Below are 27,630 nucleotides of genomic sequence, written 5' to 3'. Positions count from 1 at the left end.
TTTTTTTTTTTTTGGAGGGGGGTTGTTTTTGTTTTTTAGAAGGAGAATAAATCAGGTACTTATTACTCTCTCATGGCTGGAAGTAAGTTCTTGGTGTACATTAATTTAAACACACATTGAGATTTAAATCACTGATATGAGAAATACTTTTCTTAAAAGCAATTTCTGACAAAGAATAGTTAAGTGTGCTTAATAAAAATTTTAGAAGTGACCAAAGGGGAAACGGAGCAATGTTTTAAAGGCACTGCAGACAAACTTTAAATTTCAAACTTAACCTATGTTGTTATGTATATAATACTCTTAGAGAAAAGTATAAAAGACATATTTTTTTTTCTTTCCCATTCTTGACCTGTCCTAATACACCAAGTTCTCACTTAAGGTCATGAAGTCTAAATCGTAGATACTTGACCTTTGAATCACTGGTTAGTGAATAGCTAACTTGGGAGACATGGCCTTAAGAGAAGCCAGTTCAGACTGAAAGACAAATGACTATTTGGTTTTAGAAGTAACTCTCCATTTTTAAAGGGTGGAGATGGTTTGGTAGTAAATTAGTTCTCTCTCTGCCCTGGGAGATTAGACAAACAATGGATCTAACTAAGAAAATAGACTGACTCATTTGGCTACAATGCTATACTGAAGTTACAAGCAAACTAACATTAATCCTGAAAGAGAATTGGGCTCTGTATACTGTAATTGAGTTTTACAGTCGATTCTGATATTTCTCATTGAAGAAACCAAAAATCAGACATAAAATTCATGGATCTAAAGGCACTCTGAACCCTGTCTCTCCTTACCTCATCATCTGCTATAGCAAGGCTGAAGTCATATGCAATTTACTGCCTTATTTATTAACTGTTCTTGAGGATAGTAGTTTTTATTGCAAGAGAAGTGGAGTTTGTAATGACCCCTTTTCCTCTTTATTTTCTTGAGCATTTCCAAAGTTCTTCTAATAGTAAACATCCTATCTTAAGAGTGAAGTGTCCATCAAGAGAACAGGTATAGGTGAGAGAGGAAAGTCAGACCTGTTGGGCAAGAAAAGAAGTTGTAAAAAGCTCACAATGTGTCCTAAGTGCATAGGGATGGAGAATGCGGGGAAATGGAATAAGAGACGTGGGAGTGACCAGTCATCTGACCGGTCAGGAAGGGGTGCTTGGGTGGACGTTTTTCACATCTAGATTTAGCTTTTCTTGATCTGAATTTTACAGACTTTTGCCTTTCACCAAGCCCAATTTTTCTCCACAAGCATGTGTGGATTCTCCTCCTGCCCCAGGACAAAGTCCTTTGGGGTGAATTTAATTAGTTTGGGGGAATGGTCCATTCTTCTTCCAGGAGATCTGTTTCAGGTTTACGTCATTCCATTGGCCTCACCAACAACTGAAGGGCAGATCTCCTGGCCAGCGGATAAATTCCCTGGGCGGAGAGAAAAGGCCTGGAAGCTGATGGTCGCACTCCACCTACTCCTAACTCCCCTTGGCTGTGAGGACACTATATGCTGAGGCGGCATGAGTTGTACAGGTAGTTTCAGGTCTTGTCTATGAGAGAAACACACAACTGCCTAGTTTTTCAACACACACACACACACACACACACACACACACACACCTACAATATTCGCTGGTGGAAGTGGAATGTTGGCAATTTATGGTTCCTCCGGAGCCACCCATCTCTTCTAATGCCCCAAGTGTATGGTTTTACTGTAAGAGACTGTGGGTAAAGGAGGGTGGGATTAGATTTCAGTTTATTCTTCTGCTTCACTCAGGAAAGAGGTTTCCAAGCAGACGCGTAAAGGTAGACGAGGTATTTGTCGCTGTTTGGTGCCTGTCACGTCGCAGCCCATCCCTCCCACCCACCACCACCACCACCACCAGTGCTAGCACACACTGTGAGAAGAAACGCAGCCGCCCCTCCCTCGCGACCGGCACAGACCGACCAGAACTTCCCCTGGGTCGTGGCCCAGCGATACGGAGCGGCCCTGGCGCGGAGCCCTGCTCTTCCCGAGTCGTGGGTGGCGCGGTGCTTGTTTCCCTCTCCTCCCTTTCCGGACCCAAACGGGGATGTATCTGGGTCAGCCTGGGAGGGGCCGGACCTGCCGGGGACCAGCGGGGGGGAAAAGGGTGGCGATGACAGCATCTTTCAGGTTTTTGGCGTTTCTGAGCTTGGCCCCTTCCAGCCCCTCGCCGCTCTCGCGCCCGGCGAGGCTGCCGCTCTCGCCTGAGGACTGGGTGAGGGGAGAGCCGGTTCCTCCTATCTGTGCAGCCACCCCTGCACGCCCTGCGAACAATGCGGCGCCCACCGGGCCCCCCCACCACACACACACACATTCCAGGCTTCCCGAGGCACGCTCCCCGCGCGGGCGGCGCGTCCCTCCGCCCCAGGAAAAGAGCAGTGGAACAGTTCACGGCCGCCGCGAGTTCCTGGTCTTCCTTTCCGGTGATAAACGGCGGGGCGACGAGCCAACTGCTGCTCAAGATGCTCCACCCGTGCCCGAGCCTCTCTCTCTTGGCTCTGCGGGGGCCCTGATCCAGGACGGAGAGGGTCCCTTTACCTCCGCAAAGCTCAGAGGCTGAGCGCCAGGGCGGCAGGAGGCGCGACCCCGGCGGGCTCCTCGCTGCCTGGGTTCCTCCCTCCTTGATCTTTTGCGCTCCACAAAAGCGGGGAGGAGCTGGGTGTGCGTCAAAACCGCATCTTCCCCGGACGCTTTGGCCTAGACGCTTGGGTGAGGTTCGGAGGGTCATGGACCTTCCCGGCTCCCCTCCCTGCGAGCTCTGTATATAAGCCCAGCACCAGGAATCGAGGCCACAAGTCTTCATTTCCCTGAGGCCCGGCCCCTCCCTCCGCATCCTTGCCCTGCATAGACTCGGCAGCTTCAAATTTACAAGTGCTCGCTCTTCCTCTCGGCGTTAGGGAGAGCAATGAGTTGAAAATCTTCTCTGGGTTCCTGTTTTCTGTGCGCAGTTATCTCTTTATTCCCTCCCTCGATTCCCCACGTCGCACGCTCCTGTTTGCCGGAGGGTCGCCGTGGGTCCCTGTGCTCGGAGCCCACCGATGTGCTTTGGCTGAGAGCTTCCCGAAAGGTGCCTGCTTCCGCTGGAGCTCGTGGCCAAGCAGAGGTGTTGCTCCTTCCACGCCTCATCTCGCCCGCAGACATCTCTTCCCATCATTTCATCCACCCTTGGATAAACCCCGCGCCCCTCCCCGCGGGCGCCCGGCGCAGCGCCCCCTCCCACCACTGCGCCCAGGCGGGTGGGAAGCAGAGCGGCCTGGGGCGCGCGGAAGGCGCGCAGAGCTCTCCGCTGCCCGCACTCGCTGCGTCTGGGGAATTGCGCTGTGGGCGAGGCGGCCGGGCTGGCCTTTATCGCTCGCCCGCTAGTCGTTTGAAACTTTATCAGCGAGTCTCGACGCTCTCCGCAGACCCAGCGGGGGGCGGGGGCGCCGGCGGCGGTGAGGAGGCGCCCTCGGTGTTGAGCGCTTCTGCTCCGGGCACGCATGGCGCCCGCACACGGAGTCTGACCTGATGCAGACGCCAAGGGGGTTAATATGAACGCCCCTCTCGGTGGAATCTGGCTCTGGCTCCCTCTGCTCTTGATCTGGCTCAGCCCTGAGGTCAGCTCTTCATGGTGGTAAGTCCACGCGTACGGGCGCGGGGGGCATTTTTGATATAGGAATGGGGACCGTGCTGAAACCCTTTCCGGCGGCACTTCGCCGCGGCCCCGGCAGTCGCGGGTTCCAGCCGAAGGTTGGCCGCTGCCCTCTCCTATCGCCTTATCCTGAGCCCCTTCGCTTTTCCTCTGAGGACCATTCCAACTTTGACAACTCCAAACTAACAAACAAAAACACCCACAAAAACCCACATTCCCCTTCAACAAGAGCTCTGATATTTGATTTATTTAGATCCAGCTGAGCGACAGCAAAATCAGTCCATTTCTTATCCCGTTGAGAGACGCGCTGGCCGGGTCTTTAGCTCAGACGCGCGCGCGTGCTCGCGCGTGCGTGAGTGTTTGTGTGTGTTCACCCTGAAAACTACAATCGCCCCCCCCGCCACTCCCCACATCCCCCCCCCAAAATATCAAGATGCGCCTAGGGGGCAATTTCAGATAGTTAGGAGCTGTAGAACCCAAAGCATGTGTGATGTTGCATTATTTCCCGTCCTTCCACATTCCTGATGCTTCTCACCAGTGGGGCGGAAGGACGTCGTGCCGCCTGCCTGCAGGTAGAGACTGCAGCCTCCAAGCACAGCTCCGGGCTGGGGGCAGGGCGGGGCTCAACCCACAGCCCCTCAAAGAGGAAATTTGCTCCTGTCCTTTGCATGTGAATCAACGACTTAATTCTTTTGCATGGTGAACAGAACAAGTCTTAGCATCGTTACACAGGGAGCTTCCCTGCCCACCCAGAAACTCTTCTCCATCTCCCGACCTATTAATCTTGAAAAGAGAGGGAACTGAGAGCTCTTTAACGTCCTTGAACCTAGAAGTTCTCCAATAGATATTAAAACACTGATCCAGGAAGACCTGTTACTGTGGGTGGTTTTTCAAGAATTTGGCAAAAGTAAAGCGTCTCAGCCAAAGGAAAGGCTAGACCAGGGAACTTAAGGAAGACACTGGAGCTCTTCAAAGGAGCATGGCAGAGCGCTGATGGGAAGAGAGGTTCAAGTCCTTCTCAAGCTGCTTTGAACAGGGAGGCGTTTAGCCTTGACATTGCTGAAACGGGATCAAAGGTTGATTTATCAGAATAACCACTTTTCAGTAAAATGAGTATTTCTGTTTCTACGGGTAAACATTATTTATTGCCCACACATTTTGTCACATTGTCTCTCAGCTGTCACTTAAATCTACTTTTTGTAAATCACAGCTGTATTGACTTTATGATCATATAAAATAATGAAAATACAAGAGAAGACATTCTCCTTTTTGATCGCTTCAAAAGACACCTTTGGAAGCTTGGGTTATATAAAAGGTACCTTTCTAAACATTTCACAACTAATAGAGAACATCTGGGCAGAGATGATGATGTAATTTTTTTTGTTAAAGTTTCTCTTCAAAAGTACTTTATGGAGCTATAACACTGTTTGATTCTTCCAAACACTTAGTGTCCTTAATAACAATAGAAAGAATTTTTTTCCAAAGATTCTCTATAAAAGCCCAAGAAGAGCCGAGAAATGGAAATATTTAAAGGATTCCTTAGTAAAGGAAGAACTCTGGTCTGTGAGGACAGTGTAACATCAGATACCAGCAGGTGTTGATTGGACAGATACAGACAGTTTCTTAACACACTTAAGCATTAGGGTCAAATACATGGGAGTGAGAGCTTTAAAGGTCGGCTCCCCCCAAAGCCAAGCCCAGACACATTTCATCATTGGGTCAGAGACTCCTTAGGAACAGTCTTTGAAGACGTTGCCCCTCCCCACTCATTCTGGCCCCTGACTGCTGAGTATCATCTGCTGGCCCTCAATTCATGTCGTGCGTAGACAGTCTTCACTGCATCCTGGGGTGCTGCTTCTCCACGGAACTGAAATTAAGTAACCTTTGCTTTTTAATATCCCCAACACGTAAGGAATTACTATTTGAAACATGCTTTGAACTCTTCAGTCTCCCAGGAAACATGGCTCCAGGCCTCGGGTTCCATGTCCTCACCTCTGTGTCGGTCCTTCCCAGGTACATGAGAGCGACAGGCGGCTCCTCCAGGGTCATGTGTGACAACGTGCCAGGCCTGGTGAGCCGCCAGCGGCAGCTGTGTCACAGACACCCGGACGTGATGCGCTCCGTGGGCCTGGGCGTGGCCGAGTGGACAGCGGAGTGCCAGCACCAGTTCCGCCAGCACCGCTGGAACTGCAACACCCTGGACAGGGACCACAGCCTCTTCGGCAGGGTCCTGCTCCGAAGTAAGTCTCCCGCCTTCCGGCCGCTCTCAGCTCCCCCCCCCCCCCACACACACACATACACACTCCTCTCTCTATTTGGTCTTCAAAGTCCCTGCTCATTTTCTCTTACATTTTATTCAGTCAGACACTTGTTCCCTGTTGGGGGCATTGCCTCTGTTTTACAGGTAAGGACTTCAGAACTCAAAGCTAATCTAAAGCTTTGTAGGAGGCCGGTCATGTAGGAGAACGTAGATCCCAGGCTGATGTCCTTTTATTCTCTTCTCTACCCATCTCTGTCGTATCACAGCCTGTCCCTTCCAATTCAGATTTTGTCTCTAGGTGGAAGGAGGCAGCAGCCACAGGGCTCTTTTGACTTTTTTACTCTTCTTCCTGGAACTTTGAACCTTCCAGAGGGATTTGAGCAGAAGATGAGGATGGAATGCCCACATCTTTTGTTGGCTAGAGATGGTCACTATTACTATAACATGTAAATGTTATTAAGAAGCTGAGACAAATCTCCGCTCACCACCTTTGACCTGCCATTCCGCTGTTCAGCTTTGGGTCATGCTGTACCTAATCTAAACATTTTTTTCAGTAGACTGTTAGTACCATAAGGCAGGATGAGTCTGCCTTCCCTGCACCTCACTGGGAGCCTTGTGTGTTGCAAGCACTATTCATTCACTGATGAACTTGTAGTGATTGCCTACTATTATTTCCCAGGTGCATTGTAGGCCAAAGAGTATTTATGGAAGGTAAGAGTGCGAATCATGAATACATAGTTCTTGGTTATTTTTCTTTTGCTCAGAAGGAGCATTAAACATTGCCTAGTTACGTCCTGAATGTGGAAAGTAGCTCACTAGCTACTGTACAATCTAAGAAAATTAACTGACAGTCGCAATTTATTTTCAAAAAATATTTCTTCCCTGCCCTGGTGTTATTAGCATTTTCCAAGAAATGGCACTGCCGACCCATTTGCTACTGGGGACTTTGACTGGAAACACAAAAGTTTTGTGGGAACCCCAGAAACAGAAAACTTTACACTTGTTTTGCCCACCCCATCCCCACCCCTAAGAAAATCATCCAGACTATGCGCTTGGTAATGCTTAACAGAGGGTGTTTCTATCATGTAATCATCACAGCCCTAGGGTTTTATGAGGCCAAATGCATAACTGAATGTCTCTGAAATCCCCCAAGGGCGTAGTGCGCTCACTCCATGTATCCCTGAAGTAAATTTACTGCCATATTCTGCAGTGTTATTCTCTAGTTTAAGAACTATATTCTTCTGCATTCCTTTTGGAGTTTTGATATGACATTGCAAATAGTTGAAAGATTAATAGTAAATTTCAACAACATGGAATTTTCAGACTTCACCTAGAATAGCTAACCAGTGAATCTTCTAAAGTGCCGGAACTTGTCAAAGAGAGTTTATAGTATATACATATAGAGAGAGAGAGAGTTAGCAAATATTTAGCACAAGACATCCTTGGACATAGTATGAACAGACTCTCAGTGTTTAAAATGTATCAGGGTTTTTCCTTTCAAAGTGTTTACATCCACTTTCCAATGGATACAAATAAAGGTCTTCCTCATTTATAAAATGATTATCTCTAAATTCTGTCCATGAAAGTCCATTAAGATGTCTCCATATTGGAAAAAAAAACAACAACCCCTTTAGATCACAAATCAAAGGATGTAATTTCGACCACTGATCCTAAAGATCTGCCAAAGCCGGGGATTCATTCACAAGGTACTTTAACTTAATCTTGACAATGTTTGTTTCTTCAGAGCTGCGGAGTGCTGAGCAGGAAGACATTGGAACTGGTCTGACTTAGTCTAAGGCCTCAAGTAAATCAGAGAAGGAACTCGTACTTCCTTCAGAGTTCTCTCCATGAAGCTTGACTGCTTTGCCAAAGTACTCAGAACTTAAAACACTCGAGCTACAGAATTTCTTTCCATTCTTCACAGAAGGCCAGATTTCTTCCTGGACATTAATGTAAACTCCTCTGACTGTCAGGGATGATTTTGTGTCGGTTCTGAGAGGGCTGAGTTTGGCCTAAGGTAGCTTATCCTGGAAATAATCATGAAATTCCAGTAAAGCTAACCAAAGACTTTTTATAATTAATTGCTTGGAGGGAAATTCACATCTTAGAGTTTTGAAAAACTCTTCCTTTGGAAACCTACATGTCCTTATAGATAACTAGGAAGGCAAAGGGCAAATGCTATCTCTAGGAAGAACATAAATGTGACTGACATGTCCCAGAGTCGTAGAGAAATGGGGAACATTTGCCTTTTTTTTTTTTAACAGAGACAGAGAGAGGGATAGATAGGGACAGACAAACAGGAATGGAGAGAGATGAGAAGCATCAATCATTAGTTTTTCATTGCAACACCTTAGTTGTTCATTGATTGCTTTCTAATATGTGCCTTGACCGCGGGCCTTCAGCAGACTGAGTAACAACCCTTGCTCGAGCCAGCGACCTTGGGTCCAAGCTGGTGAGCTTTGCTCAAACCAGATGAGCCTGCGCTCAAGCTGGCGACCTCGGGATCTCGAACCTGGGTCCTCTGCATCCCAGTCCGATGCTCTATCCACTGTGCCACCGCCTGGTCAGGCAGGAACATTTGCCTTTTTTTGCTTCAGACAGCTTAGAGTCAGACAGTAATTTTTAGGAACATTTGCATGTCACTAATTCAACAGACTGTCACCTATCACAGGCAGAGAAAATCAGACCCATAAATATCCCTACAAGAATATAGCCATCAAAGTCTGGGCTAAGCCTTAAACAAAGCAGTGATTAAATTAGGTCTCATCCTTGTAAATGTAAAAAGATAAAATAAAAAAAGAAAACAACAAGCATTTTAAAAGACTGTTGGATCCGGAACCTCCCAGCAAGCCTTGCTCCTGTTCGTGGCCCTCTAGGTAGCAGCCCCCACCCCAAACAAAACCACGCCTGTGCAGTCGGTAGACATTACTTGACTGATCTCAATCCAAAAATTAGAGAAACTTCAACAGTAACACATCAGGAAGTCTAAATATCACCATTTAGATTCAGATTTTGTTTCATATTGTGATGGCTTTAAAAGAATTTGTTTTTCTAAGAGGAGCCCCAATATCAAAATTTGTTTTGTTAGAAAGCCAACTCTTGAAATGTGCTACTATTTCTCACATAGCGTTTTAGTGATTCATCTAAGACACTTAACTGAAAACATCTTAAGGCTACATCTAACGTGATACCAAAACATCTGGAAGGAAAAGGAAAAGTCGGTCTACGCGCTACATTTTTTTAAATTTAAATAAACATCTCGCTATTTAGTAATGTTTTTGAATAATAAGTGAGAAATGTTTCAATAGGTGATATTTTCTTTAGAAATTATTTCTGAAATGTAGTAGATTTAAATGATGTTCTTTTCTTTCAGCCAACGTGTCAATGTAATTGTTTGCAATTTAAGCCAGGACGAATGCTTTGCTTAGACAATTTATTCCTCTAGTACTTTCAAAATACTGTCTGGTCACTAATGTTCTATCATTCACATCTTCAATAGCTTTCCCCTAAAAGACTGCCTCATAAAATTTATCTTTCTGATTATAAAATAAGATTAGTGCTAAGTAAATTAAGCATTTGGGAATTCTCCCTCTATGTGATATCTCTAGATGTGGACGCTGAACTCTAATCCAGAACCAGGTTTCAGCAGTTCAGTGGGGTAACTACTAAAAAGAAATTTTCCCAGTCTGTAAAATGGGTATAATAAAAATCTCGCTTACCCAAGTGCCACCACCTGAGATTAAGCCCATTAGCATCTATTACTCATTGCCTTTAACAAAACAACTCAATTCCACTTAGAAAATCTGTGATCCTTGTAATATATCCTGGGACTCTTAAATAGCCTTCCCCCACCCCCCGCCCCGCCCCGGGCCATCATGGCTCTCCCTGGAGAGCTCTCCTGCTACCTGTGTCAAATATTCATGTAATTGACTTCACCTCACTACAGAGCGTGACTGATTGCTTTTTATGATGGTTAGAGGTTTGGTGGGAGATATTTTTGGAAGGCTGAGGTAAGTGCCATTTAATACGGTGTAGATATGTTTTCCGGATTTTTAATAATGAGACTAGCAGAGCAGATATTGCAAGGGGCATATAATAAATTTCAGCACCGAATGACAAACGGAACCAAGCAGGGCTTCGGTGTGACAAGGTGAGTTCGCTCTCCCAGCTGTGTGGTTCAGAAAGCCACACTCGTCTTGACATGTTGAATCACCAAATGGCTCTCTGTGTTCTGCCTTGCATTGGCATGAGGCTGTTCGGCCTCTGTTTTGATTGTTAATATATTTGGTGCAGCAACCATTAATAAAAGGGCATGCTAATAACAATGAAATACGGCTCCACTTGAAAAATGAGGTGCGCACAGACCCTAAAGAGCCTTATATCTGTCACTATACCACAACACTGTGTTATGAGTTACTACAGATTATTAAAATAATTTAATGTAGTTATTGCACTGAAATATGTCCCTTTCAGCCTAGAAGTGAAAGTCACCTGTGTGCTAATAAAGAACAATTCTAAGAAAGCACCCCAAAGGGTTCTTGCCCAAGTCTATAGGTGGTAAATTTGTTTCCTTCCAGAAAAAAAACAAAGAAAAGCTTTTCACTGTCTTTTACCCAATACCAGTGATTAGTGCAGGTGTTCCAGAAGAAAGGAAACTCACCCCAATAGTTAGACGTAGTATGTAACTCTAAGATATTGCATATTGCCTTCAACAATCTCTCAGTTACTTGTGAGAGTTGATGGCAAGCCAGAACGCTCCAGTGTTAGGACGGGGCTGCTTACTGCCTTGCATGCTCTTCCACCTCGGCCGCTAGATTTTTTTGCACTCAGTATCACCCTCAATTGATCCTTTACATGTATAGGAGTGTCCTCAGTCATGCCTGAAGGCTTGGGTGGTTTTCTCAAGGTTTTATTCATCTAGCGGCTTGAATACTGAAATATATTGTGGAACGGTAAAATTGTAGAAGCCACACAAAAATGTCATGCTCTTCTCTTCTAGACCACGTAGGATTTCAGGTTAAACAAGCACATGCTGAGACTAACGTGAAGTCAGGAGCTGGGCAAGGCAGGCTTTGCTGCGTTTTCTTTTATATGCTATTTACAGTAAGGATACTTGTCACATAGGTGTATAAACTAATAACAGCTTATCATAGATGGTGAGGAGTCATACTAAAGAAAGATCCTTGCCTTGGCTGGTTTGCTCAGAGGTAAAGCATCAGCCCAGTGCATAGAAGTCCCAAGTTCAATTTCTGGTCAGGGCACACAGGAGAAGCAACCATCTGCTTCTCTTTCCCTCCCCCTCTCCCTTCTCTCTCTTTCTCTCACTGTCTTCCCCTCCAGCAGCCATGGCTCAATTGGTTCAAGCACATCGGCCCTGGCACTGAGGATGGCTTTGTAAAGCCTCCGCTTCAGGCACTAAAAATAGTTTGGTTGCGAGCCTGGCTCCAGATGGGCAGAGCATCGGCCCCAGATGGGTGTTGCTGGGTGGATCCCATTCAGGGTGCATCTATCTCCTCATCTCTCACTTGGAAAAGAAGACTCTGGAAATGATTCCTTCTGAATCCAGTCCCTTTTTGTCTAGTGCCGAGAGTATTAACCAGCCCTCCTGGGAAAGTTACTCAGAACTAGCAACTCCAGACCACTTCTAAGAAAAGCCTTTTTGTTCCAGGTAGTCGGGAATCTGCCTTTGTTTACGCCATCTCCTCAGCTGGAGTTGTGTTTGCCATCACCAGGGCCTGTAGCCAAGGGGAGTTAAAGTCCTGCTCCTGCGACCCAAAGAAGAAGGGAAGCACCAGGGACAGCAAGGGCGTCTTCGACTGGGGTGGCTGCAGTGATAACATTGACTATGGGATCAAGTTTGCCCGCGCGTTCGTGGATGCCAAGGAGAGGAAGGGCAAGGACGCCCGAGCCCTGATGAACCTGCACAACAACCGAGCCGGCAGGAAGGTATGGGCGCAGCGCTGCTCATTTGCAGACTGTGTGGCCTGGTAGGCGCTTACCCTGAGCTAACCCTAAATGTTCTCAGAGTTGTTAAAATGCCATATCGTCGCAAATGGCCACTGTCCCCCCACCCCGCGTTGTTTCTTCTAAAGAGCACCACCGACTGGGTTGAGATACCCCGCCCATGCTCCACCTTCCTCCCCACAGCTGAGCTGAAAGAGTCCACCCATTGCTTTTGGCATTGTTTATAGTCCAGTGTTTTATGGTCACTCTGGATACTGTATCATCTAGGCAGAAGATACAATCTGTGGGTGAGGCTAGCTAGTGTTTCATCGCACATACCAGTGGGACTTGAATGCTTGTATCTAAAGGATATTAAGACCCAGAATATCTTCTCTCAAATATACGATGAATATGACTTACTAGCTTCTTCTAGAATCAGGATGCTCTTTTTAGAAGCAGTTACCTTGGGATTTCTCAGACTGGGTGAGTAAGTAGACCAGAGGAACATATGGCCCCAAAGGGGTATTCTAGCCCCTTCTCCTCTCGTCTTTACTAACCTCCTGGGCTGTGGATTCATTGGTCAGTATTCAGTCTCCATCCTCCACTTGTTAGATGAGGAAATAGGCCTCAGGTGCTCAAGGTCACGTGGAGAGTCAGTAGAAATGACAGGACTAGAACTCGGGTTTCAATTCCTAGCCCAGGGGTTTTGTGGCCTAGGATGAAATGCTGAGATGACAGTGTTCGGATGCACGGCTAAGCCGTGTTGTTCTGCACGGTAGCATGACCTGGATAATGAGAATCTTAATGCTGCATGGCATGCTTTTGGTAAAAAGTGTGAACTGGCTGAGCTAGTCAGATAGTCAGAAACATCCTAGAATGATCTAATTGCCAGTGAGAAGAGATAACCATAATGTTTCTTTTGTGAACGCAAAATTAAAATGTGCTTGATATTAATACACAAAGACAGACCAACATAAAGTTGAAAGGTCTGAGGGAAGTCTTTAATATGAAAAGTAGGCCTGACCTGTGGTGGCGCAGTGGATAAAGCGTCGACCTGGAAATGCTGAGGTCGCCGGTTCAAAACCCTGGGCTTGCCTGGTCAAGGCACATATGGGAGTTGATTCTTCCAGCTCCTCCCTCCTTCTCTCTCTCTGTCTCTCTCTCTCCTCTCTAAAAAAAAAAAAAAAATAATAATAATAATAATAATAATATGAAAAGTAAATTTAAAAAATACAGATATGTTTGGATGAAAAAACTCTTGCTAAAGTCACAAAGAGACTATGGCTTATTTATCAGGAGTTGGAAGGAAAGAACTCTTGCTTAGTACATGGAGTAAGATGAGTGTGACCTGAACTGTTTACAAATAGTACCTTTTTTGAACTTTGAAAGTCAGCATTCCTTATTTTCATGAATTTATAGATTTATAATGACTGTTGCCAAAAATATAGACTATGGTTGTGCAATCCTGCAACTATTGGTAATTACCGTTTGTGCAACAGTTTGGATTAAAGGAAAATTTACATTGACCTTTGTTTTGACGTTGATACCACATGTCGAAGTTATAAAGTGTGGTGTCTTTGATAGGAGTGTGCTGCTTAATTACTCAAGCAGGAAGTACAGTTAGATCTCTCAGATTACTTGTAAAGATAAAGGCATATGGGTCATACATTATATCCAAAAGAATGTTGACTCATCAAAACAAATGTTAATTTTGCTTAATAAGTCATTAGATAGGGAATGTTTCAACTCTCCAGGACAACAGATCTTAGCTATTATCTTGTAGGCTCTGAATAAACATGACTTTTAATGTAAATCACATGATTCCTCACTGTGCAGAGGTGAACAGCTGTCAGGCCTCAGATATTCTCCTGCCTACTCTGCAGAACTGAGGAGGCTACTTCTGATTGGAATAAAAGTGCACACACCGACTTTTTAAAATGTGGCTTTAATTAATGGTGGGTGGGCAGACTTTTCCAAGGAGATGCATGATGTCAGTGAATATGAACTTTAATGAGAGTAAATGCATTGAGATAAACATGCTTCTCTAATTCTCTTCTTGCGGTCATTAGGCCCCCAGTCTCTACTCCCCCTTTGTACAAGCAGAAGGCCTGTGGAATAGAAATGAGGACAGGCTGAGCTTGTGTCTGAGCTTGAGTCTGCAGGCAGGCCCCCTGGCTCCAGCTAGCCCCACCGCCCAGTGCTGACCGCAACATCAGTTCATTTCCATTTCTCCTTTGTGCTGTCACTATCTCCCAAGTTGTCCAATACAACTATCTTCTACTTTTTAAAATGGTGGTGGTGGTGGTTGGGGGGGGAACCAGTGCATTTTGTTTAAAAGAGAAAACATCTATTCCAAGATTATTCTGTTTAAGCAATGCTATAAATCGGAATTCAACACTGCAATTCACAAAAGACCTCAAATTTTCTCTAATATTTGAGCAGTTTAATTCATTTAGTGTAACAGCTGGTTAGAGCACCCTCATGTGTCTGTGCACTGTAATATCATTTCAGATCTTCAGTGCTGTTATATCATTTTATTTTAATCACAGATTAAGCAGAACTTGTGATGATATTTCTTTACTTCATGTTTAATTGAAACTCAGCCTTGATCGAGTCTTTATTTTTACCTCCAAAGAGTCCTAAACAGATAAATTTACCTTGTTTAACACAAACATTCTATCAAGAAAGACATTCTATAGCTTCTCTCAGCGGTTCCTTTTAGGTTTAAAGAAGCCGTATTACAAGAACTTAATTTTAGGATAGGTTTAGGTGAATTACAAGTCAAAGGTATTTGGTCTCTAGCCACCATTTCTTCCTTTTCAGGAGTTGAAAATGGCTTTTAAATCAGTCTACTCTTTCCCCTTAATGAAATAATCACAACTTTACCTTTCCTAAGAGAATCTATGTCAAAATAATTCATGTACCCAGCCAAATACTGCCCTTCAATCACAGGACATCTCTGTAATAAAAATAAGAGGAATTCCATAAAAATGCTTTCCCTGAAAGGCATCTTTTACTGTGGTACACATAGAACTTGGGGTTTGAAATGAGACCCACCTTAGTATTTTCTTTTTTTTTTTTGTATTTTTCTGAAGCCAGAAACGGGGAGGCAGTTAGACAGATTCCCGCATGCGCCGGAGGGGATCCACCCGGCATGCCCACCAGGGGGCAATGCTCTGCCCATCTGGGGCATCGCTCTGTTGTGACCAGAGCCATTCTAGCACCTGAGGCAGAGGCCACAGAGCCATCCTCAGCACCCGGGCCAACTTTGCTCCAATGGAGACTTGGCTGCGGGAGGGGAAGAGAGAGACAGAGAGGAAGGAGAGGGGGAGGGGTGGAGAAGCAGATGGGCGCTTCTCCTATGTGTCCTGGCCAGGAATTGAACCTGGGACTCCTGCACGCCAGGCCGACGCTCTACCACTGAGCCAACTGGCCAGGGCTGAGACCCACCTTAGTCTTAAACATGGAATACCAATCAATGGCTTTGCTTGCTGAATTTTAGGTTCTGTAATGCATAAACATGTATTTTATTTTTCTTAAGTGAGAAGTGGGGAGGCAGAAAAACAGACTCCCACATGTACCTTGACCAGAATCCACCCAGCAAGCCCAATAGGGGGGCAATGTTCTGCCCATCTGGCCCTTGCTCCATTGCTTGGCAACCGAGCTATTTTAGCACCTGAGGTGAGGCCATGGAGCTATCCTTAGCACCCAAAGCCAACTTGTTCCAACTAAACCATGGCTGTGGGAGGGGAAAAGAGAGATTGAGAGAGAGATAGGAAAGGGGGAGGGGTGGAAAAGCAAATGAATGCTTCTCCTGTGTGCCCTAACCTGGAATCAAACCCGGGACATCCATACACTGGGCCGATGCTCTACCACTGAACCAACTGGCCAGGGCCATGAATGTATATTATGTGGTGCTATGGGAAGACAAGTATCAGGCAAATAACACACATAGTTGGTGCTCAATAAAAGTTAGTTCCTTTCCCGTTAGTGAAATGGAGGTTATCTAATTTAGGTCATAAAGTTAGGCACGAATTCACTTTGAACTATTACATAGTTCAGATTGAAGTATTCCATCTGATCACTCCATGTATCCACAGACCCATCTTTGGTGCAGCTTACTAACAAAAACCAGGCATATAGTATTCGCTAATGTGCAAAATACTGTCAAATATTTTATAATTTGATCTTTCAAAAGCCCATTAGAAATAAAAAATAATATTAGTATTCCTGTTTTTCAAGTGAGAGACTGGGTCTCAGAGAGATGAAGTGACTAACCCAAGATCACACAACCATGAAGTGCTGGGCTAAGGTGCTGGCTAACTGGTTCAAAGCCAGTTCTGTTCCCCGAATGTCCCATCTCCCTTTCCACATTGTCTCTCTTGAGAATTGCTGAGAAACACACACACAGAGTATTTCTGTATTTAACAAAAGGAGAGGTGGCGGCAGCCACCAGCCTTGGAAGGTATTCCACCAATTACTTTCTTTCCCTTTGTGTGTCTTTAGAAGTTTTCTAAAACAAGTGTATTATTTTTTTTAAACAAGAAAATGTGTTCATGTCAAAAACATAACTGCTAATCATTGTGAACAGCTCATTGCCACTCTGCCTTTTTCAGTGAAGTCACATTTCCACTAATGACCCTGTGAGTCTCAGAACACTATTGCTATGTGCTATTGGGTTAAATCTGTTTCAACAGATAATTTGTTATGGAATTATTTTGGAGAAAGAGCTGTTTTGGACACTAAGTTGTATGTGGGAAAGAATAAGACGAAGAAAAACCCCTAACCACTAGAAACAGAATTGTAGTCAGAGAGACAAGTGCCGTACCACAGTGAGGCCAGCTCCAGGCTGGGCAGTGGAATAGGAGAATTAGCCTGGGGCCAGTTAGCTGAGGAGAGAAGGGTTGTATCATAAGACAGCTGGTGTTGAAGCTGGAGAGAAAGACTTCCCGGGGTGAGACGGGAAGTGCATCTGGGATGGAGGGACTACAAGACCAAGAAACTACTACTGGGGCGGAAAGAAAATCAGAGCTGATGAACGAGGGCTCCAGGTTGGAGCTCAAGGCTGGGAATTCAGAGGCACTGAGACTGCAAACTCGAGTCGGCTAGCCTTGAATGCCCGCGTAAGATACGTAGGTGTCACTATGAAGCAACAGGCCGTCATTGAATGAAGTTAATCACTTTAGTTTCATTCTTGTGCATCGCTAATTTCTCTAGCGTCCGCTTTAAAAGAATAATAAGCTTCAGAGTTCAAAACTTATGTGATATGTTTGAATTAATGACAAAAATAGACTTACTAGAAAAATTATGAGAAATTCCTGCCCTCCCCCCGAACTCTATTTTCAGCCCTAAATAAACATAGAAGAACTGGTATAGATAGTAAGCTTCCTGATGTCTGTTAATAAAATATTGGCTTATAGGAACAGTGTTGATATTTATATATTTAATATAATGTTTAGATTATTATTGGCGACTTTACACATGAGGGGATCTTAGCTATTTGACATCAGCTTGACTGAAGCGATATGGAAGGGGGTTCTGGAGTCAGAACACTGGCTCTAACACTTGAACATGATCTTGGACAGGTTACCCAACAAGAATTGCTATCTGAAATGAAATATGCACACATATTCACCAGTTTTGAGCAAGCCTAAGAGCTAAGTAGCATTATTATCCACATTTTACCTGTGAAGAGACTAAGGTTTGTAGTAGGGTGACCAGAATTAGCAAACATACTGAATTAATTTGCCAGCTGAAATTCAAGCTTTAGTTGACATACTGTGTTTTGCATAAGAGAGTTCAGAGGGTGAAGGGATCCAGGGTCTCAGGGCTCTGGATCAAGGCAGGTGCTTCTACATTCTGTCTACAGGAAATGCCTCCAAAGTCAGCAGGAATGGGTAAAGTAAAAGGTGTAAACACAGCCATATAGGCAAGTAAACTTAGGGCCTGAGAAAGACTTCCAAGACTAGATCCTAGATGCCATTTAGCATACATAATAATAAATCATGGATCTGAACCAAGAGCACTGGGCAGGATTCAAAAGAAGTGACTCTCAAAAAAGAATTGTCACTAGAGAAGAAAATCATAACACTGGACTGAACAACACAGCTGTTACCAACGCAGATTGGGCTGCCTGCCGTGACCAGAGCCAATACTTGTGAGAGGCAGGTGCTGGTGAAAAGTGAAAGGTTTATTTAAGAGTCAGCAGCCTGAGAAGATGCGGGGACTCCTGTCCTCAATAACCCATCTTAAACTTTTGGTACAGGCAGGAGTTTTTATAAGAGGAGGAATAAATGAAAAATAGAACACAGGAATCGAAAGGACAAGTTGAGAGTTCCTTTCTGAGGGGACTCCATGCAAGCCAGCATACTTTGTTCCCATAACTGCTTAAAGGTCAGCACATCTGGAGTGGTCTATCTGAAGGTTGGAGTCTGCTTCCTTGGTTGTTATAGGACCTGAAGCTAGCAAGTAACTTGTAAATTATATATAGTTGTTCTCTGTAACAGGTGCCCACACATTCTTGCAGTCAGGGTGTCCTCTTGGCCTTGAGCGAGATCAGACCTGCATCCCCAGCACGGTGGGAGTGAGGATGGGGTGGGGAGGCGTTGTTCAGGTGGAGTCATGCAGCTCCCGCGTGTGTTCATTCCTCTTGCTCAGATGTTAAGCCATGATATACGTCAACTAGAGGGAAACAGGCCTTTCAACTGTAATGAGAACTTGGCCAGAGGTGAAAGTACAGGATTGACTGTATACTTTTGATTTGTTACAGAATACATAATTTTAATCAAAAAATTGGTGGTATTGAATCATGGTTATAAGAGTAACAAACTGAATTTAACATTTTACAGAAATTCTTTTTTTTTTTTTTTTAACAGAGTCAGAGAGAGGGATAGACAGGGACAGACAGGAATGGAGAGATGAGAAGCATCAATCATTAGTTTTTTGTTGTGCATTGCAACACCTTAATTGTTCATTGATTGCTTTTTCATACATACCTTTACCGCAGGCCTTCAGCAGACCAACTAACCCCTTGCTTGAGCCAGCGACCTTGGGCTCAAGCTGGTGAGTTTTTGCTCAAACCAGATGAGCCCTCCCTCAAGCTGGCAACCTTGGGGTCTCGAACCTGTGTCTTCCGCATCCCAGTCTGACGCTCTATCCACTGCACCACTGCCCAGTAAGGCCAGAAATTCTTTTTTTTTTTTAATTTTCTTTTATTTATTTTTTTTTTTTTCTTTTTTTTTTTTTTTTTTTCATTTTTCTGAAGCTGGAAACAGGGAGAGACAGTCAGACAGACTCCCGCATGCGCCCGACCGGGATCCTCCCGGCACGCCCACCAGGGGCGATGCTCTGCCCACCAGGGGGCGATGCTCTGCCCATCCTGGGCGTCGCCATGTTGCGACCAGAGCCACTCTAGCGCCTGGGGCAGAGGCCACAGAGCCATCCCCAGCGCCCGGGCCATCTTTGCTCCAATGGAGCCTTGGCTGCGGGAGGGGAAGAGAGAGACAGAGAGGGAAAGCACGGCGGAGGGGTGGAGAAGCAAATGGGCGCTTCTCCTGTGTGCCCTGGCCGGGAATCGAACCCGGGTCCTCCGCACACTAGGCCGACGCTCTACCGCTGAGCCAACCGGCCAGGGCCTTTTATTTATTTTCGTGAGGGGAGAGAGAGAGAGAAAGAAGGGGGGAGGAGCAGAAGGCATCAACTTCCATATGTGCCTTTACCAGGCAAGCCCAGGGTTTTGAATAGTGACCTCAGCATTCCAGGTCAATGCTTTATTCTCTACACTACTACAGGTCAGGCAGAAATTCCTTTATAAGCTTACATTGTTTGTACATTCTTATTTAGCTTATTTTTTGGCTGGTCAGACTAAGATCAGTATATCAGTAATACAGCATGCATATGCATTCCCACTTACAATTCCCTTTTGTCAATTCTGGCTCCATTTCTATGGAGCTATTGATGTCTTTCAAATTTTCTAGTGGAGTGGAATACTTGGGCCTGTTATAAAGTAAAATCTAATGAGTGAAAAGTAGGCTTATCTTTTTTTTTAATTCATTTTTTAAAATTGAATTAATTGGGGTACGTTTCAGGTTTGCAACTCAATGAAACATTATCTGCACACTCAATTGTGTACCCATTGCCTCAAGATAAGTCTCTTTCGTCTTCATTTTCCCTCCTTTTGCCACCTCCACTCACCTCCTCGCCCCCGTTCCCTCTGGCTGTCACCACACTGTTGCCTCTGTCTGTGTGTTACATATATATATATGGGTTTGTTTGTTTTTTGCTTAATCCCTTCCTCTTCTGTCACCTATTTCCCAACCCCCTCTCCTATGACAGCTGTCAGTCTGCTCCATGTATCCATGTCTCTGTTTCACTGAGCATAATAATCTCCAGGTCCATCCACACTGTCACAAAAGGTAAGATTTCCTTCTTTTTTATGCCCATGTAGTATTCCACTGTGTAAATGTACCATAACTTTTTTATCCATTCATCTATTGATGGGCACTTGGGCTGTTTTCAGATCTTAGCTTTTATAAATAATGCTGCAAAAAATGAACATAGGGGTTATATATCTTTTCAAATTAGTGCTTTGGGATTCTTAGGATATATTCCCAGAAGTGAGATCATCAGGTCAACAGGCAGTTCCATTTTTAACTTTTTGAGGAAATATGATACTGTTTTCCACAGTGGCTGCACCAGTCTGCATTCCCACCAACAGTGCAGGCTCCACATTCTCACCAGCACTTTTTGTTTGTTGATTTATTGATGATAGCTATTCTGTCAGGTGTGAAGAGATATCTCATTGTGGTTTCAATTTACGTCTCTGATGATTAGTGATGTTGAGCATTTTTTTATATGTCTATTGGCCATCTGTATGTCCTCTTTGGAGAAGTGTCTATTTGGGTCCTTTGCCCATTTTTTAAGTGTGTTGTTTGTCTTTCTGGTGTTGAATTGCATAAGTTCTTTATATATTTTGGAAATTAATCCCTTATCAGATGTGTCATTGGAAAATATGTTCTTCCATTCAGTGGTTTTCCCCTTCATTTTGTTGATGAATTCTTTTGCTGTGCAAAACCTTTTTAGTTAGCTGTAGTCTCATTTGTTTATTTTTTTCCTATGTTTCCCTTGCCTGAGGAGATATATTAGCAAAAATATTCCTGCAAGGCATATCTGTGATTTTATTGCCTATGTTTTCTTCTGGAATTTTTATGGTTTTGTGACTTACAGTCACAAAATTTTTTATTCATTTTTCTTGTGTATGGTGTAAGTGGGTGGTCCAGTCTAATTTTTTTGCATGTACCTGTTCAATTTTTCCAGTACCATTTATTGAAGAGATTGTCTTTACTCCATTGAATGCTCCTGCCTCCTTTGTGAAATACAATCTTTTAAAGGCATATATGGGGCAGAAATGCATTTACCTATATAAGAAAAATAGTATAAAAAGCTTAAGGAAAGTAAGATAAGTAAAATTAGAAACAGGAGAGCCTGACTAGTGGTGGTGCAGTGGATAGAGCATCAACCTGGGACCTCAGCATTTAAGTGTGGGCTCATCCAGCTTGAGTATGCAGTCAGTGCCTTGAGCATGAGATATTCAACATGACCCCATGGTCACTGGCTTGAGCCCAAAGGTTGCTGTCTGAAGCCCAAAGTCTCTGGCTTTTACCCAAGATCACTGGCTTGAGCTCAAGGTTACTGGCTTGCACAAGGGATCAGTGGATTAGCTTGAGCCTCCAGATCAAGGCACATTTGAGAAGCAATTAGTGAACAATTAAAGTGACACAACTGCCCTGGCCACTTGGCTCAGTGGTAGAGCATCGGCCTGGCGTGCAGGAGTCCCAGGTTTGATTCCCAGCCAGGGCACACAGGAGAAGCACCCATCTGCTTCTCCATCCCTCCCCCTCTCCTTCCTCTCTGTCTCTCTCTTCCCCTCCCACAGCTGAGGCTCCATTGGAGCAAGGTTGGCCCGGGCGCTGAGGATGGCTACCTGGCCTCTGCCTCAGGCGCTAGAATGGCTCTGGTCACAGCAGAGCGACACCCCAGATGGGCAGAGCATCGCCCCCTGGTGGGCATGCTGGGTAGATCCTGGTCGGGCACATGCGGGAGTCTGTCTGACTGCCTCCCCGTTTCCAACTTCAGAGAAATGCAAAGAAAAAAAATAAAAAATAAAAATAAAGTGACACAACTGCAACTTGATGTTTCTCATCTTTCTCCTGTGCGCTCTCTCTCTCTCTCTCTTTTAGGAAAAATAAATAAATAAATAACCAGGAGAGTTAGTCCTAATTTATTTATTTATTTATTTATTTTGTATTTTCTGAAGTTGGAAACAGGGAGGCAGTCAGACAGACTCCCGCATGCACCCAACCAGGATCCACCCGGCATGCCCACCAGGGGGTGATGCTCTGCCCATCTGGGGCATTGCTCTGTTGCATCCGGAGCCGCTCTAGTGCCTGAGGCAGAGGCCATAGAGCCATCCTCAGCGCCCAGGCCAACTTTGCTCCAATGGAGCCTTGGCTGCGGGAGGGGAAGAGAGAGACAGAGAGGAAGGAGAGGGGGAGGGGTGGAGAAGCAGATGGGCGCTTCTCCTGTGTGCCCTGGCCGGGAATCGAACCCGGAACTCCTGCTCGCCAGGCCGACTCTCTACCACTGAGTCAACTGGCCAAGGCCGAGTTAGTCCTAATTTAAAAATTTTCCCAGTATGGACTAGAATCCCTGTGGTAACCCAGTCCCTAATCCCTGTGTCCCCTAGGTCTTTAGTAGAACTATATTTCCTGGTTGGAATGAATGGAAGCTTATTGTTTCTTTCGCTGGAAGGAAAGCAAGCAGCGGCAATCTGATAGATCCTTCTTATCTGAAGTTGGAATGTCTTTGATGATATCATCGAATGCTTAGGTAACATTTTTATGACTTACATGGCATCAGTCACTGAGATTCCTTGAGGATTTCTGGTGACATTCAGAGTCCAGGCATATTGCTTGACCTGTGGTGGCACAGTGGATAAAGCATTGACCTGGGATGCTGAGGTCACCGGTTCAAAGCCTTGGGCTTGCCTGGTCAAGGCACATACGAGAAGCAAGTACTATGAGTTGATGCTTCCCACTACTCCCCCGTTCCTTCTCTCTCTCTCTTCTCTCTTTAAAATAAAAAAAGAAAAATAGAGTTCAGACATGTCCTTTTAGAAATGTCATTCCAGTCAAAGTCTGGGTTAAGACTCATTCAGTTGCATATAACCAACTTTGTCCTGATTATTTGTCAATATTTCCATGAATCTGCTTAGTCCTTTGAGTTCTATAAATCTTCATTCAATGCAAAGGTATAATTTGGAAATTTATTCTCGGGAACCTATATTTTGGGATAAGTCAAGAGTCTGTTCAGTGGATCTTTCTGAAGATGTAGTATATTTGCAAATGCTTTAAACCAAAACAATGGCTGTCTTTAAATGACAAAACAACAACAAGAACTTATAACCACCGGCCCAACCACAAAGCAATTGACAAAGGAATCTGCCCTCTTCAACAACAGTCCAAGACAATCAGAACCACAAATAAAAGTATATCCGAACTTTTGGAGATTCTTTTTTCTCTTTCTTTCTCTTTTTTTAATTTTTATTTAATTTTTTGTCATTGATTTGAGAGAGAGAGAGAGAGGCAGGGGGAAGAGAGAGAGAGAATTGATACAATTAGCTGTTTCATTTAGATGTGTACTCATTGGTTGCTTCTTATATGTGCCCTGACTGGGGATCGAACCTGCAGCCTCAGCACACCGAGATGACAACTCTATCTACTGAACACTTGGCCAAGGCCTCTTGGAAATTTCTTATATAATTTTTAGAATAACCAGTTCAGTAATAAAAATATGTATATATAAATAGAACACAATTATTATTTACTATTATATTCTTGCAAAGCTTCCCATGTAATTTCAAGCATATTAAATAGACCTAATTAATCCAGAATTTATCTCTCATTAGAAAGAGGAACTAATCCTTGAGGGATTCCAGGGGCCCATTGGAATAACCCAAAGTCATTTCAAAGTTAAGGAAAAGTCTCTTAAAATGTAAACACTGGGAAGGTTGGTGAAAGGCCTTTGGTTGCATTTGTTTGGTAACTCCTGTTACTGAGACAGTAGTCTGACAATTTTTGGTCAACTTTGTATTTAGAACTGAGTAAGTGGTGCCTGACCAGGCGGTGGTGCAGTGGATAGAGCATCGAACTGTGATGTGGAGGACTCAGGTTCGAGACCCCGAGGTCACCAGCTTGAGCGTGGGCTCATCTGGTTTGAGCAAAGCTCACCAGCTTGGACCCAAGGTTGCTGGCTCAAGAAAGGGGTTACTCAGTCTGCTGTAGCCCTCTGGTCAAGGCACATATGAGAAAGCAATCAATGAACAACTAAGGTGTTGCAGTGCGCAATGAAAAACTACTGATTGATGCTTCTCATCTCTCCATTCCAGTCTGACCCTGTCTATCCCTCTCTCTGACTCTCTCTCTGTCTCTGTAAAAAAACCAACAAAAACAAAAACCAAAAAAAACCCTGAGTAAGTGGCTCCAGCATTGATTAAGAAATGAATCAATGTGTCCCCCACTGTCGCCTGTACCTGGAGGGGCTCCTGTGGGGAAATAACAATCAGGTTTGAACAGGCAAAGGGAGCTTCTGGCCCGTGCTTGTCATCAGAGCCCCTGCTCTGCTCACCGTCAGCCTGCACGCCTTTCTCATTGGCCTCCGTTTCCTTCCCCCTCCCCTCCCTGTCCCCTCTCTGTTTCACCTGCTTTCCTTGCCCCTCTTTCATAAACCTTTTTTGACTTGTTCAGAGATAACCATTTTAGAAAAATGAACTTTCAGTTCTTGTTCTTTAAAAATATTTATTTTATTACTAAAACCATGTATTTTTTCCAACTTAATTAGAATTCTTACTTCTCAGGAACCAGTAATTAGCATTCTTTGTGAACACAGTTCATCACTTTTAGAAACAGGTTCTTTCATTGGCAAACATACTTATATTTTTAAAAGCCATAACAGAGATAACACAAACCTTTTGTAAACCCAAGAAAAATAAACACATATCTTATGCTAATAACTTTAAAACTTAAGCCAGTTTTAATAGTATGTTTTCCTAGACCATCTAACCCTAAAAAGGGATAATTTAATGATTTTACTATATATTATATAAACACTATTATTAATAATTGTAGAGAAAGCAAAATTTTCATTTGTCCTTGATAACTTTTTTTTTTTTTTTTAATGAGAGGAAAGGAGATAGACTCCCACATGCACTCTGACTGAGATCCACCCAGCAACCTCTGTCTGGGCCGATGTTCTGTGCATCTGGGGCCATGCTCACAACCAAGCTATTTTTAGCACCTGAGGTGGAGGCTCCACAGAGCCATCCTCAGCGCCCAAGGCCAACATGCTTGAATCAATTGAGTCATGGCTGAAGGAAGGGAAGAGAGAGAGAGAGAGAGAGAAAGAGAGAGAGAGAGAGAGAATGGGATGATAGTGGAGGGATGGAGAAACAGATGGTTGCTTCTCTTATATGCCCTGTGGAATCAAACCTGGGACTTCCACATGCTGAGCAGAGGCTCTACAACTGAGCCAACTGGCCTGGGCCTGTCCTTGGTAACTTAAGGAGGCTGGAGAAGAGGATGGGAAGATCTCAGGCATGGAGACTCAGAGGTGCTTGAGTTTAAAGTGGCACTTTTTCACACTGAGGTTGCACAGTTGCTGTGCTGTTCCCACAACCTGCACAGGATTTGGGGACAGTACTGCTGCTCCTGTTGTTTTTGGGACGCTAGCAGTTCCCAGACCTCCAGGAGGGGGGTTTAAGGTGACTCATTTTCCCCTCCTGGTACCATCCATTATTTCCTTTCTGAGTAGAATCCCTATTGTGTAACACCATGAAAGCTTGTATATTCGAGGTCTTATCTTATTTACCAGACCTTTGGAAAAACAATTCTAACTTTAGAATAGTATAATAATTCAAAGACCATTCAGGGGCTAATTTTCTCCCAAATCAATTATATACATAAGCCAGATAGTATTCAATAATAATTTAATTTTTTTTCTTCTTTGTTATTGTTCCAAAGAATATATTACAATAAAAAAACAATTTCTTCTTTGTCATTGGCTTGAACCCAGAGGCAGATAATTGGCTAAAATGTGGTTGGGGGGGGGGGCTGCCCATGGGGATGGATGATACTGTTCCCATAGTTACCAGCCAAAGACAGAACCAGTGAAATGGAAAGGATGCAGTTCTCATAAGCCAGTACTTACAGGGTATAGATAATCAGAACAGTGCTTACCCTACAGAATATATACATATACAGAAAAGCATTCAAAACAAACAGTATTCACAACTCGAGGGTTCAGAAGTCCAGAGAACTCCAGCAGTCCAGAAAATACCAACATTAAACCCAGACATTCAGCCTGACTGATAGCAGTGCAGTGGATAGAATATTGGTCCAGAGTGCTGAGGTTACCAGTTCGAAACCATGTGACATCAGCTCTATCTTATTTCCCCCCCTTGTTTTCCACATGAGAGGAGGGGATATAGAGAGCAGACTCCCGCATGCACCTTTACCAGGATCCACCGATGTTTGAGTCAACCAAGCTATCCTCAGTGCCTGTGGCCAAGACTCAGACCAACCAAGCTATCCTTAGCACCTGAGCCAATGTGCTCAAATCAATTGAGCCATGGCTGTGGGAGGGGAAGAGAGAGACATAGAAAGAGAGAGAGAGAAGGGGAAAGGGTAGGGGTAGAAAAGCAAATGATTACTTCTCTTGTGTCCCCTGACTGGGAATTGAACCTGGAACTTCCACACACTGAGCCAATGCTCTGCTACTGAGCCAACAGGCCAGGGCTCATCAGCTCCATCTTGTGGTCACTGGCTCAATCCCAAGGTCACCAGCTCAAACCCAAAGTCGCTGGTTCAGTCCCTGGTCAAGGCACGTATGAAAAGCAATCAGTGCATGCAAAACTAAAGTGGAGATACAAGTTAATGCTGTTAATAAACAAACAAACAAACAAACAAAAGAAATATATTCAGAAGCCAACCAGAACCAAAACCCAGATGTCCAGAGAAGTGAGTGTTTACAGATCTTTGTGCAGGAGGCTGGAATTTTGCATCACAGTTGACTCCTTACAGTGTCCCAAGTGGTTCAAAAGAAACCCAAATAGTGAGCACAGGGTCGACTTCCCAAGTTACTGACAAACAGACAGACAAAAAACTCCTCTTGTGGAGGTGCTGGGATTGAAGTCACAGAGTCTCATCACCTGCCAAACGGTACTGCAGATGGCTCCCAGCCCAGTCTAGATGGCCAAAAAGCCCAGACAGCAGGGGTAGAGGACTCCCAGCATGTACACTGGTTTGACTCAGCCCCAGAACTGTTTCCTTTCACCAGCCAAGCATTTCAGGTGACTGGTGCTTTGAAGGGGAGAGCAGGGAGGAACCCCAAGATAAAGAACCCTCGGCAGCTTCTAGGAAGTCCTTGCAATCCCTGTCATGAGGTTAGACTACCACAGGCAGCTGAGACCCCAGCCTGGGCCTCTGGGACTACCAGAGTCCATGTATGTCCCATCTGAGCACCAAATTCTATTACCAAGTACAGGTTAGGCCGCCAGGCACAAGAGCCAACACTTGTGAGAGGCAGATGCAGGTGAAAAAGGAAACAGGTTTATTCAAGAGCTGGGGATTCTTGTCCTCAAAAACCAACCTTAGTCTTTTGGTGCAGGCAGGAGTGTTTATAAGAATAGAGGAGAGGGGATAAATAAACAATAAGACAAAGGAATAAAAAGGAGAG

At 44.5% G+C, this 27,630-nt stretch overlaps 1 protein-coding gene across 2 annotated transcripts in view; it reads left to right on the top strand.

Annotated features, from left to right (window-relative positions):
- The first annotated feature begins 2,639 nt into the window (after window positions 1-2,639).
- WNT2 (Wnt family member 2) overlaps window positions 2,640-27,630 on the top strand; it is a 65,580-nt gene continuing 40,589 nt past the window's right edge. For both annotated transcript variants that reach the window (XR_010729438.1, XM_066262169.1), the window contains exons 1-3: window positions 2,640-3,620; window positions 5,652-5,878; window positions 11,567-11,844. Coding sequence is in view for 1 of the 2 variants with exons in the window: in XM_066262169.1 (XP_066118266.1) it covers window positions 3,538-3,620; window positions 5,652-5,878; window positions 11,567-11,844 (588 nt within the window). In the remaining variant the exon portion in view is untranslated. The remainder of the gene's footprint in view (window positions 3,621-5,651; window positions 5,879-11,566; window positions 11,845-27,630) is intronic.

The sequence above is a fragment of the Saccopteryx bilineata genome, chromosome 2 (genome assembly GCF_036850765.1).
Source record: "Saccopteryx bilineata isolate mSacBil1 chromosome 2, mSacBil1_pri_phased_curated, whole genome shotgun sequence".
Classification (NCBI taxonomy): domain Eukaryota; kingdom Metazoa; phylum Chordata; class Mammalia; order Chiroptera; family Emballonuridae; genus Saccopteryx; species Saccopteryx bilineata.
The sequence above is the reverse complement of the archived record's forward strand: the minus strand, read 5'-3'. Positions and strand labels throughout refer to the sequence as shown.